Below are 14,853 nucleotides of genomic sequence, written 5' to 3' on the forward strand. Positions count from 1 at the left end.
CCCTAGTTTTAATTTCTCTAATGTAAAAACTATCCTACTTACTTGTGGGTATTAACTTGATGTGAAGAATATAGAGCAAATTCTGAAAACCTGTAAATAAGCAAATGAGATTATATTTCATAATTCATGGTAAAGGTATAAAGAGTTAACTCTTAATTTTTCAAACAAATACAACTATAATATAGTAATCCAAAAATTATTCTGGTGTTGAAATACACTATTAGTTTTTGAGTATTGTCCTAACAATTTTTCATTTAGAATATTAGTTATCTTTGTTTATATTACAATTTAAGCAACACTGAAACTGATTAGGACACACACAAAAAATAAGCAGTCTTGGGTTAAAAATTTCCCACATATTATTTAAAGTGGTTAATCTAGACTTAGCTGTAACAAATCCCCAAACCAATAAATGTATTAGGTAACAGACTATAAAAAAAATCTGGATACAATCAAGGATGAATAAATAAGTCATTAAGATGAACCACACATGAACTTTCAGTTAAAAATATACCTTAAAAAATTATGAGCAAAAGCTTCCATTTCTATTCATTTCTCTTCTGGTAATTATTATCTCTTATGTGATAGTTTTATCCTCTAAAAGAGTAAGAAAAAGTCCTTTCATATTTCATGACAGGTTTAATCAGGTAATTAAAACAAATTATTTGATATTATCTGAATGTCCAATTACATGGGTATGATGTAACAAAAAGTTACAAACTTATATATGCATATTTACATTATATACCAAAACTATCAAGCTAGTCAACTATATCTTAAGGAGATACATTATGACATGAATTAAACAATATTTCATTGCTTATTATGCAGTCACGCTTTTAATGGAAATAATATACAAGTGAGGCACTTTTGAGGTCAAGAATAGAAAGCAAATGACACTACATACTGGCAATGTTCACAAAAATCTATGTGTATCTTTAATACAAAAACTTTTCAACTAGATTATTTTTGAAAAATTGCAAAACTAGCAACTTATGCATTTTAAGGAGCTTTCAGACACAATGGCTAACATCAGTGTATCAAAGCATATGAAAGTTTTATAACCACCTGGCTGCTTGGCAAACAGTACCTTAATAACTTAAAGCCCTTTTTTTTTCTTTTTTTTTTTTTGGTTTATATAAATCACCTCAGGTCGTGATTTATGTTTTGACTTACTGCAAAGCACCTTATGGTGCTATTATTATTGTGGTTTATAGACCAATTTAAGTGCAACAATAACTTGTTTCTACTGCTTTCCCTTATACTTAGAAATATGCTCCCAGAGGTCAAATTAAGAATGAGAATATTTAGTGAAGAATCTGTGTCTTCCTGGTAACTAAGGTTTTCAGTTTTATGTAGAAAAATGTTACACTTACTTAATGTATCTCTGGGCTAAAATTAAAAACCCAATCTTAAACATATTCCAAAATATAACAAGACCAAAAAATTTTTCAACAAACATCCTGAAGATTCTTTAAATTGCCCATGTGGAGAAAGTACATGTTTGCTATACTTTGGAGATTTATATGGATATTAAGAAACATCTCTGTGCTATTCAATTAAATGGTGGTGGGATTGGTGGGGGAGGGGGGGCGTGCAATAAAAGAAAAAGACTTACCTAAGATATCGGATGGCACTATAACATGAATTAAAAGTGCATTTGTATCACTTCAAAAGTTCATATTAGGCACTGCTGAATAACCAATAAAAATAGGTAGTTTCAAGTTTTCCCCTTTAAATTTTAACCCCTGCCCCAGTGTCCCAGAGACATACACAAACACTCTCTCTGAAGTTGTCTTGATGTAATACAGGTGATATTTATTTATTTGAATTTTCCCTGACTAGTCATGGGAAGAAAAATAAGAATACCATTTTGGTAATGGCTTGAGCAAGTTAAAAGAATTGGTTGTATAAATGCTTGGGCACATTCATTAACTTTGATTGCCAGTTCCAAATATCAATAAATACTCTAAAACAGGATATATATAAAAAAAAGTGCTTAAAATCTTTCAGAAACCAACAAGATACATTAGGGAAAAGATTCCTTTTAGAGTTCCTTTGAGATATTTCTTACTCCAGCTTGCTCGGTTTGGAGGTGGCCACCACTTAAATAGCCCTTTACTGGTAAAGGGGCTGGAACCCTGTCAGACCCCAACTGCCACCTTATTTCTCTGGCCTATAAATCATCCAGTAGGTGGTGCCGAAGTTCCACATCTCATGTTTTTTGAGAAATCGAATGATTCCCCCTCTAACCCACCCATCTCTTTCTTCAAGGCAGGAGAAAAATCATTTACGAGATACCAAGTCTGAACACAACAAGCCATCAGTCATGCCATCTAGATGATTTCACTTTCAATAGTTACTATCCCTTAAGTAGTTTTGTTTAGCCATTTGCTTATACTACCAGATTAAAAACAAAGAAGGTTTAGAGGAAAAGCCAACTGGCAGTGCCAAATCTGTATGTAGAATAAGAAAAGGTCCCTAAACATACCTATACATGTTTAAGAACATGAAATTTAAACTACCCATGAGTTTTCACATAAGCATTCTAATTTAATCAAGAGAAATTTTCCACATAGGGATTCAGATAATGTTAATATATTATCAGTTAGTCTTCTAGACCAATTCGGAAACTGGGTATGTTAACTATAAAGATCCAAGGTGAAATAAAAACCATTTTATTATCACCATAGTTTTTAATGAAGAAACTTGTTTAAAATTGTAAAGGAAAAAATGGGGATGGGACGGCAAAATCTTAGCAGCAAAGTGGTTAAACAATTTGAAAATATTAATGCACAAACATTAAAATATTAAAGCATATATGTTGCATATAAAATACAGTACAGACCCAGGAGTTGCACTATACTGATTAGTGCTTAACAGAAGAAATGATTAAATTTGTTCTTCCCAGAAGTATATACACAGTTCATTTCCACAGCATTTTCCTATATAGCCAGCAAGTTATTTTCTTCAGTTAGTCACACCTTGCTCAAACCTGAATTATAAACTCCGCACTTACAAATATGAAAATCCATTCAGAAGGAAAACCAATATTCCCATCCCACCAATAAAAAGTAATTTTGAAAGTTAACAGTCTATTCTGGATAAACAAGTTTAGCTGAAAACTTCAGGGATGAAGATCATCTGGTGTAGCAGCGTCCAAATATATAAACAGTAAAAATAAGACTTAAAACTGCTGCTACAGTGTGTCATGTTTGGATTTAGTTCATCCAATTGATTTTTAGTACAAAACTAGAAATAACCTCTTCTTCATAACATCTATAGTTATCAATATATTTTTCTTCTTTTCAATGTGAAATAATACTTCAAGATGATCTATATACACAATGTCAGTTCAAGCTGTCATATAAATATAAATGCTTTCTTAAAAAAAAAAAGTATTTTACAGACAGTGTTATATACATTGTTCAGTTTGATCTGGGCAAAAGAAGACAGCTAACCCAAGCTAAAGTGTGAATGTAAAAAGAATGATACATAAATGACATTTAAAATCCTGCATAGAAAATGAGCTTCAAATGGTAGTGTGATTTCAATGTTTTTCACTTCTGAAACTTCAAGCCATTAAAAAAAAGGCACGCTTCTTAATTTTATCCTCTAAGAGAAAGTTCTTAAAGAACCCCTTACTTGGTTAGAGTTTAAATGTAACACTTACAAAAAAAAAAAGAAAAAAAAGCAATTTGACCCCAAAGTACTTTAAACAATTTGTTGGAACATTTATCCAACTACTTTGTAAATAAAACATCCAGTAATACAATGCTCTGCGAAAGAAATAGATTTATATGTACAAGATATTCCATTTACAATGTTGGATTTAAATACTTTCCTGGGATAGTTTAGTACACGCTTTAACATAAAATATTTTTGCTTTAGGCCAGTTTAAATAAAATGCAAGTGAGAAAGTTATTGTTATGTGAATAATAAGCACTAAGGATTAAGCTAAAAAATTAGTAACACAGCTGAACAAATTCTGGTTTAGCAGAATGATAAATGGAGATCTGAGAAGGAAACCTTTACACTAACTATCCAGTTACACTTTTGCCTTATAAATATTTGTAAATGCAATATAATTTTTTGAAGGAGGAAACTGAAAGAAAACAACTTGCTGGTTGAATACCACAAAAACAAAACAACAACCCCAAACCTCATTTTTTTCTATAATGTTTACTCAGTCTCTTTTTATATAAAAATAAGTGTTACGTTCCCATCAAAACATTAGACAATTACATCTGTGCTTTAAAAAAAAGTTGGTCACTCAAGGCTATTAGAATATTTTTAAGGATTTTAGATTACCAGAATGTACAGATATAACTCAATATAAACTGGAGCCAAAGGGAAATGAGGATGAAATTCACATGGAATAAAAGCGTTATTAACTAGATGAGTAAAATATTCAAAATATAATGGAATGTGACAGTAGATACATGTACATCTACTTCAGAACTAGGAAGGGGAAGAAAAGTTTAATATGTCATAATCCGTACCTTATATTTAGTTAAATATAAACATTTGTTATTTATACATAAAACTGCTTTCAAAAAACAATGATTTAGTTGCATTTGTTTAACTTCTTATAATTTCCAAGTGTTAACTTTTCTTAGATTGAAATCAGCTGTCCCCTAGTGCACTTTTTAGTTCATGTCCTAGAATTCAAACCTTTAAAAGTCCCATCACCTAATGCATAAATATACAAAAATGCCAAAAATTAATCCCTTTTAGTCGGATCATATTTTATGTTCACTTTTTATAGCCAATAACCAGAAATGATTTCCTTTCACAAATACTCTTTACAACCTGTAACAAAACATGCCATGCACTCAAGGGAAAAGTTAGGCATGGCTAGCATTTGTGAAATGCCAAGAACGGACAAGATCTGCTTCCTCCACGTGTGGCCCCAATGACACCAGGCAAGATTTCATATTGCTTGCCAAAAGCTTCCATAAATCCAAGTTAGCTAATTCCTGGAAACAAAGATTTTAAGCTCATTCTGGCACTGGATTCTTTCATCCAGCAGCTTTATGTTTCCCACCACAGCACCCACATGCCTCACCACAACGATGGCACATTCTCAAAGGGACGTAGCAGCACATACATGGTACAATGAAAGACAAAGCTACTAGGGCTAACCATCGTAAGCAGAACTTGTCATCGCTAGTGTCACATGAACAGGGATCTGAAAAATCTCCCTCTGAGTCTGACATACAATGATACAACATGCTCTCTGCACAGAGCATGCAACTAACTTGATATATGCATCTTTTAATAGGGTCTGGAGCATCCTGACATTTTCCTCTGCCATTTTCTTCATGATTAAACCTTTCCTGGCAGTATACGCAGCGAGAACGTTCACCATCTTCTTTTCTTCGTTTTGACTTCTTAAATTTTAATGAGGAAGGCTGTGTCTTAAATACCACAGAGTCTTTGAGTGAACTTAACTTAGTCTCATCCCCATAAGAGTACAGATAGTCTGATTTTTTACTGTCTGGCTTAGAAAACTGAATGTTGGAGTCAGTATCATCTCTCTCCAAGTCATTTTTCCACATGTCAGGATGTCTGTAGTCTGCATAGCGACGTATTAAAATATCTCGAGGGTTTATTCTGACAATCTCATCCTCATCTTGAAAGCTGACATGTCGGATTGATTTCAAAGGGACCTAAAAAGGAAAGAGATGAAAATTGCAATAAGGGCTGTGAATGCTAATTTTATGTGTCAACTTGGCTGGGCCATAGTGCCTAGATATTTGTTCAAACATTATTCTGATGTTTCAGTAAAGATGTTTCTTGGATGAGATTAACATTTAAATTGATGATCTATGATGAGTTAAGCATATTATCCACCATGACATAGGTGGACTTCATCCAATCAGCTGAAGGCCTTAATAGAAAAAAGGCTGACTGGAACTCTTCTCCGGGTCCCCAGACTGATTTTGCAACTGTACCTTGCAGATTTTGGAACTGTACCTCTACTATCACATAAGCCAATTCTTTAAAATAAATATCTCTGTATATATACATATCCTATTAGTTCTCTTTGGAGAACCCTGACTCATATGGATTTTGGTGTAGAGAAGTGGGTTGCTGTAACAAATACCTAAAAATGTGGAAATGGCTTTGAAATTGGGTAATGGGTAGAAGCTGAAAGTTATGAAAAGATGACCACTTGCAAGCCAAGGAGAGAGGGCTCAGAAGAAACCAAATGTGCTACGCAACCTTGATCCTGAACTTCCAGTTTCCAGATTCACGAGAAAATGAATTTTTGTTGTTTAAGCCACCCAGTCTGTTGCATTTTGTTATGATAGCCCTGGCAAACTAATACAAAGACATGTGTTTTTAAAGTTTGGCTATGTAGGTCTCTGAAAATGACCTAAAACGCACTGTACCACATATACATACATGTATATGTGTACACACACAGATACACACACACATACATTTTACACTATCTCCTTGAGGCCAGGGAGCAAAGTAAATCTTGTGAACATAAATCATATTGGTCTAAATAAAAATGACCCTTCCCTTTACTCACACTGATGGGCTTATAGTACTCATATTTTTATCTTCTAGCCCCTGAACAGACAGTGACTTATCTACAAGTAAGCACCTGACCCTGGTTGGGGCAAACATCAATTCCCTAGATATTTGGTATTGGGGCTAAAAAAATTCCAGATCTGGGCTAAAGGTTGAGTGATTAATGCAGTCTATTAAATTAACAATATACAATTCTTATTAGTTTTATCTAGTAATAAATACACTGTGGCAATCACCCAGACTCAAACCAAAAATTTAGAAGGAATTTAAGTAACAGGATTTATAAGAATGAATGTAGCAAATCCATACACTAAATTTTTTTCTAGTATAATTCAACTATATGGAGAATTAGAAAGACTCTAAAATTTCACAAAGATTACTTACCCTATTTTGGGACTTTAAGCTTCCACATTCCTTGGATATTTGTCGCTGTACATATTCTATACTTCTGCCCTGAACGTCTAGGCTTGGATGGCTGAACGTTATCTAAAACACAAACAGTTTCTACTTAATTGACAAAAGAATGAATTTCTTATGTTTAATAAAACTACATACATTGTATATTCCAAAATTTCATAGTTTATTAGTAGTGAAGTTTTCCAAAATGGTTTTAATAAAAGGCAATATTTGAGTCTTATTTATTATTTAAACTTCGGTCTTTCCTTACACATTTAAAATTTAAAAAGTAATACAGACTTCTGGTTTCTGGTTCTGCATGTAAGGAGCTTGGAAGTTGCCACTCTGTCCTAACAAGTTAAAAGCTAAACAGGAAAAAAAACCCCCAGCAACTCTCTTTGGATCCATAATAGAGAGAAGGACATAGGGCAAACTGATGTCTCCAAGATTCGAGAGACAGACAAGAGATAAAGGGGAGTAATCACTTAACAGAGCAGACTCATGAGTGGTAACTGCCATAGAAGCCAGTGCTGGGTGAAGAAAAACCAAACTGTAATTTATGAGTTGCTGGAAGCTCAGGGTGGACAACATTGAAAGTTAAAAACTCCAGGGGTACCCAGTCATAGTGAGTCACCCAACTTTTGTGAGTTTATCTGAGGAAGCTCAACCAGATTCCCATAGTAAATATCAGAAAAATCTCTACATGATTCCGCCAGGGAAGAAGAAAAAGAACAATTTTGAAATTAGAGAGCACTAATTCTTAACAAGGCCTGCCCTCAGGAGAAACTATTTAACCTGAGCCTGACCTGTTGGAAATACTTTTTGCTTCAAAACTGAAAGCAAAAAGAACAAAGACTAAAAGAAAGAAACAAAACATTCAAAAACTGTGAGACAACTACAAGAAGTGTGACATACACGAAATAGAAATACCAAAATGAGGAAAGAACAGAAGAAATATCTGAAATAATAATGCTGGAGAAATTAATGTCGGACATGAAACCGCAGATCCAGGAAGCTCGGAAAAGACCAACCTTGATAAATGCTTTCCAACCTTCCAAAAGTTCACCTAAGCATAATATTTTCAAACTATAAACAATCAAAGATAAAGGTAAAATCTTAAAAGAAGCCAGAGGAAAATACACCTTATTCAAAAAGAAGCAAAGATGAGAATTATATCTGACTTCTCAGAAATTATGCAAAAAGAAGAGAATGGAGTGGAACATCTATCAAGTGTTGAAAGAAAAAGCTCACCAACCTAGAATTCTGTACCCTGCAAAATTATCTTTCAAAAGTAAAGACTTTCTTAGGCAAACAAAAATTGAGGAAATTTGTTGCCAGTAGACATACTGTGCAAGAAATGTTAACAGAAGTTCTTTAAAGAGAATGAGTAATTTAGGTCAGAAACTTGGATCTACGTAAGAATGGAAGAGCAACAAAGAAGAAATAAGTGAAAATAAAACCCTTTATTTTTCTAATTCTTAACTGATCTAAGAAAAAAAAGTTTGTTCAAAAAATAGCATCAATGTATTTGATTATGTGTGACTATCTATGTATGTATGTATGTTTATACACAAAATGAAATGAACAACAGCAATGATACAAGAGATGGGGAGGAGGAATTAGGATTATTTTGTTATAAGGTACTTGCACTACTTATAAAGCAGTTTAGTATTATTTGAAAATAGACTTGAACTAAATGTAAATATATAATGTGAACTATAGAGCAGCCACTAAAAAGTTTTTCAAAAGTCTGATATGCTAAAAAGGAGAGAAAATGGAATTATATAAAATGTTCAATAGATCCATAAAAGATGAAAAAAGGGCAAGACAAAAATAGGAAGAACAAGGGTAACAAATATGATAGATTAATTCAACAGTATTAATAATCATTATTTTTATTAATGGCAAAAATATACCAATTTAAAGATAGAGATTGTCAGAGTGAATTAAAAAAATAAGACCCAACTAAATGTCATCTATAAGAAACACACTGTAAATATAAAGACACAGAGTAAATGGATGGAGAATAACGTATCATGCTAACACTTATCAAAAGAAAGCAGGAGTAGTTATATTAATTTCAGACAGAGTTGACTTCAAAACAATAAAAGTTATCAGTGATGAAGGGCATTACATAATGATAAAGGGGCCAAATCTCCAAGAAGACATAACAATACTTAGCATGTATGTGCTTAACAAAAGTTACGAGACAAAAACTAACAGAACTGAAAGGAGAAACAGATGCAGCACTCATAGCTGGAAACTTCAACACTCCTCCATCAGAAATGGACAGATCCAACAGGCAGAAAAATCACTACAGACATAACTGAACACAATAACTTCACCAATCAAATGGGTATAACTGACATCTATAGACTATTTCACCCAGTGACAGCAGAATACACATTCTTCTCAAGCTCAGATGGAACATTAATCAAGACAAACCACATTCTGGGCTATGAAACAAACGTTAACAAAAAAATTGTTTTTAAATCATATATCTGCTCTCAGACCACAAAGGAATTAAATTAGAAATCAGTAAGAGAAAGATGACTGGAAAACTTCAAAATACATGTAGATTAAACAACACACTTCTAAACATATGGGTCAAAAAGAAATTGTTAAGAGAAATTAAAAGGTATTTAGAACTAAATGGAAATAAAAACACAACTTAATCAAAGTTCATGGGGTACACTGAAGTGTTTAATGAGAAACTGATAGCATTGAATGCATACATTAGGAAAAAAAGAAACATCTAAAATCACTGATCTAAGTTTCACCATAGGAAAGTAGAAAAAGATTAAATCTAAAACAAGGAGAAGAAAAGAAATAACAAGAATTAGAATAGAAATCAATACAGAATTTAACGAAATCAAAAACCAGTTCTTTGAAAAGATCGACAACATTGATAAGCTTCTAGTTGGGCTAACTAAAAAGAGAACACAAATTACTAATATCAGAAATGAAATAGGGAACATCACTATAGATCCCATGGAAATTAAAAAGGATAATAAAAGAATACTATGAATAACTCTACATCCACAAATTTGAAAACCTAGATGAAATGATCAAGTCCTTGAAAGGCACCATCTGCCAAATTTAATACACAATCTGAATAAGCCTACATCTACTAAAGAAGATGAATCAATAATCTTTCAGAACAGAAAGCTCCAGATTCAGATGGATTCACTGGTTAATTCTACCTAACATTTAAGTTACAAATTATACCATTTGTCTATAACCTCTTTCGGAAGATCCAAACAGAAGAAATACTTCCTAATTCATTCTATGAGGCCAATATTACCCTAACACTAAAAATAGACAAAAACATTACAAGAAAAAACTCTACAGACCAGTATCTGAAAACACGGATGCAAAAATCCTCAACAAAAGGTTAGGAAGTTGAATCTGAGAATGTAGAAAAAGACTTATATGCCACAGCCACAGGGGATTTATTCCAGCTGGCTTAACATTAAAAATCAATTAATGCAATCCAATAATAGAATAAAAGAAAAATCACATTTAATGAAGAAGAAAAAGCATTTGACAAAACCCAACACCCATTCAGGACAAAATAACCTACAACTAACATAATTAATGGTGAGAAACTTGAAGCTTTCCCACTAAGATCAGGTATGAGGCAACAATGTCCCCTTTTGCCCCTCCTTTCCTACATCATACTGAAATTTCTAGCATAAGACAAGAAAATAAAATGTATGGTTTAAGGGAAGAAACACAACTGTCTCTATTCACAGATAACATGATCATCTATGTAGAAAATCTAAAAGAACAGACAAAATATCTCCTGAAATAAGTGATTACAGCAAGGTTGTAGCATAAAAGCATAAAAGGTTAACATATAAAAGCCAATCACTTTCCTATAAACCAACGATGAATAGGAATTTGATATTAAAATCACAATACTATTTACATTAGCACCCCCCAAAATGAAATATTTAGGTATAAATCTAAAAAAATATGTACAAGATCTATATGAGAAAACCCACAAAACTCTAATGAACAAAATTAGAAAAATAAATAAATGCAGAGATAGTCCCACGTTCATGTATTGGAAGACTCACTAATGTCAAGTCAGATCTTCCCCACATGGTCTGTAGATCCAATACAATCCCAATTAAAATCTCAGCAAGTTATTTTGTGAATATTTACAAACTGATTCTGAAGTTTATATAGAGAGGCAAAAGACTCAGAGTAGCCAGTACAATTTTAAAGAAAAACCAATCTGTAGTGCTGACATTACCTGACTTCAAGACTTACCATAAAAATACATTAATCAAGACAGTATGGTATTGGCAAAAGTATAAACAAATAGATCAGGGGAACAGAAGAGATGACCGTGGTTATGGTGATGACTTTTTAAGATATAACATCAAAGGAATGATGATACATGAAAGAAATAATTGATAAAGTGGACTTCATTAAAATTAAAATAGAATGTCGAGAGAATGAGAGAACAAGCCACAGACTGGGAGAAAATATTTGTAAAAGCTATCTGATAAAGGACTATTATCCAAATATACAAAGAAATCTAAAAAAAAAATCAACAATAAACCAACCAACCTAATTAAAACATGGGCCAAAGACCTCGACAGACACTTCACCAAGAAAGATTTACAGATGGCAAATAAGCACATGAAAAGATGCTCAACACCATAAGCCATCAGGGAAATACAAATTAAAACAATGAGATACCATTACACACTTACAGTTAAGTCCTCACTTAACATCGTTGATATGTTCTCAGAGCTGTGGCAAAACAACTTATAACAAAACCAGTTTTATCATACAATATCAACTTATCGATTGATATAATTTATCAATTGATATAAACAAGAGTTAAGTTCCTAGGGCATCTCATCCAGGTTATAATGAAATGATATTGAATAAAACAATGTTATTCAAGGACCTGCTGTATTAGAACGGCTAATATCCAAAACACTGACAACACCAAAAGCTGGAAAGGATGTGGAGCAACAAAACTTCATTCATTGCTCATGGTAATACAAAATGGTACGGCCACTTTGGAAGACAATTTGGCAGTTTCCTATAAAATTTAACATATTCTTTTTAATATGATCCAGCAATTGTGCTACTTGATATTTACCCAAAGTATTTAAAAACTTATGTCTACACAAAAACCTGTATACAAATGTTTATAGCAACTTTATTCTTAATTGACAAAACTTGGAAACAACCAAGATGTCCTTCAGTGGGTGAATGAATAAACTGTGCTACATCTAGACAATAGAATATTACTCAGTGTTAAAAAAAAAAAAAGAGAGAGAGAGACACAGAGGAACCTTACATATTACTAAGTGAAAGAAACCAATCTTAAAAGGCTACATACTACATGATTCCAACTATATGACATACTGGTAAAAGCAAAACTATGGAGATGGGAAAAAAAATTAGTGGTTATCAGGGGATGTGTGAGTGTGTGTGTGAGGAGATGAATAGGTGGAACACTAAGGGGTTTTAGGGTAATGAAAAACTATATGATGTTATAATGATGGATATCTGTCATTATACATTTGTCTAAACCCACAGAATATACCACAGCAAGAGTGAAAAGTAATGTAAACTATGACTTTGGGTGATTTTGATGTCAATGTAGGTAACTGCAACAAATGTACCATTCTGGCGGTACCTTCCACTTTTTGGCTACGTATTTTGGCTACGCATACACATGTATGCATGCATGCACATATGTGGATCTTTAAAATGTTTAAATGTAAATAAGATGGCCAGATAGGAAAGTAGTTGGAGAACTAAGTAAAAAAAAAAAATGAAGGGATTAAATACAAATTGGTAAGTACAAAACAGTCACAGGGATGTGAGGTACAGTACAGGGAATATAGTCAATAATACTGTAATAACTACGTATAGTGCCCAGGGGGGCACTGGATTAATTGAGCGGATCACTTCATAAGTTATACAAATGTCTAATAACAAGGCTGTATACCTGAAACTAATATAATACGAATCTCAACTCTAATTGAAAAATAAAAATACATACCTAAAAAAAATAGCACCTTTGTATTGTGCTTTGCTTTTTCACACTTACTAATCCATCATGGACACTTTTGTATGTTTATACATATAGCACTACCTTACTTTTTTAATAGCAGCTTAATATTCCATTGAATGGATGACTTTTAATTTATTTACCTAGTCTGATTAATATCCACATAGGCTTTTCTCAGTCTTTTGATGTTATAAATAATATTGCAACAAATATTCTTATACATTTTAATCCACATGTCCAAGGATAATGTGTATCACAAATTCCTAAAAGTAGAATTGCTGAATTAAAAAGCTGGTATATTTCAATTCAAAAAAGAATTTAAATGGATATATCCAATTTGAACCATATACTCAGTAGTATTGTAAACAGAGAAGGAAGTAAAAACAGTTAGTAAAAACAGTTAAAGACTGAAGAGGTTATCTCATTCCCGGCATTGTTTCCTATAGTTTTGAGATTTTACTTTCATTAGCATTCTAATCACATAGTAGAAGCATAAACAAAAGCATTCAAATTTTAATTATGCTATAGAACTATAGGATCCGTGTGGGATGAAGTAAGATTTCTGCATTGAGTTTATTTTCCCCAACCTCTCTATTATCCATTCTTCTATGCCCAGTTACCTATACCTAGTATAGAAAATTATGAGCCAACACTTCCCACTCAATTTTTCTTTCAGTTTCAATATTCAACAATATATTTGATTTCCTAATATATACATACTACTAGTCTCTATGGAAGGCACAAGGAAACAGAAAAATGGCCCTTACCCTTACAAGTAGAATGATAAAGCAGTTATATAACTATATTATAAAGAGTTATAAAACTACAACTTAAGGTATATTATGTAGGTTTTATAACTACATTTATACATATACAGCTATATAACTATGCTTTATCATCCCACCTGCAAAGTTATTTAACTATTACTGAAGGTGGAATATGTAAGAATTCAACAATTGCTGGAAGAAATCATGATGATTAAATTAAATGGTCTGCGAAAGGCTTCATGAAGGAAAAGGAACTTAAAGTAAACACAGAATAAAGTAAGCATTTGTTATTTTCAAAAGATGAAAGAGCATTATAGAAAACAGAGGAAAATTTTTGTTTTCCTGATAGATGTATTTCTTATAACTACAATAACCACAAGTTATATATTAAATGTACATTGCCAAGATTTTTGAAAGTAAAAATGTCATTTTAACTTATTTCTCTAATTTCACTCAGAAAAAAAGTCAAACACTATCAAAACACATTCACACTTTGAAACTACCTGAGTTAATAGAGTCTATAAATATTAATCCTCTCACACGATCTTCATGTGAAAAGACAAACAATGTTGACTCTTCACACTTATTAAACACAGACGTTCTAAGATACACCCCAATTCACCACTGCTTTTTAATACCCTAGGAATGTGATGCTGTTGCTTTAGGTCCTTAGAAGAATTTATCAGCTGAAAAAGCCATGGGAGATGCTTCTTCAAAGTCGGTCACAAATGAAATTTTAAAAGGATTCCATTTATAACGTTAACAACAACAAAATAATACAAAGAATAAATCTTACAAAAGATATACAATATCTTTTCACGAAGAAAATGCAAAGCTCTATTGAGAGATATAGAAGAGCTACACAAAGAGATATATAATCTTCATGACTAAGAAGACTAAATCCCACCCCACCTCACAACCTAATATAGACAGACGTTCAGTGCAATTCAAATACAAACTGCAAATGGACTTTTCACCAAACTTGATAAGCTGATTCTAATATTTTTGGAAGAGTAAACAGAAAAACAAAAACTAAGAGGAAAAAGAAGGTAGAAGCACTTACTTTACAGATATTAAGACTTCTTATAGAACTAAAAT

At 32.5% G+C, this 14,853-nt stretch overlaps 1 protein-coding gene across 1 annotated transcript in view; it reads right to left on the reverse strand.

The window, feature by feature from the left end:
- Window positions 1-624: 624 nt before the first annotated feature.
- SPRED1 (sprouty related EVH1 domain containing 1) overlaps window positions 625-14,853 on the reverse strand; it is a 102,465-nt gene continuing 88,236 nt past the window's right edge. Inside the window, exons 6-7 of the mRNA XM_006920510.3 lie at window positions 6,931-7,032; window positions 625-5,672 (exon numbers count right to left, since the gene is read on the reverse strand). Coding sequence (XP_006920572.1) covers window positions 5,022-5,672; window positions 6,931-7,032 — 753 coding nt within the window. The 3' untranslated portion in view covers window positions 625-5,021. The remainder of the gene's footprint in view (window positions 5,673-6,930; window positions 7,033-14,853) is intronic.

This window comes from Pteropus alecto, unplaced genomic scaffold (genome assembly GCF_000325575.1).
Source record: "Pteropus alecto unplaced genomic scaffold, ASM32557v1 scaffold86, whole genome shotgun sequence".
Classification (NCBI taxonomy): domain Eukaryota; kingdom Metazoa; phylum Chordata; class Mammalia; order Chiroptera; family Pteropodidae; genus Pteropus; species Pteropus alecto.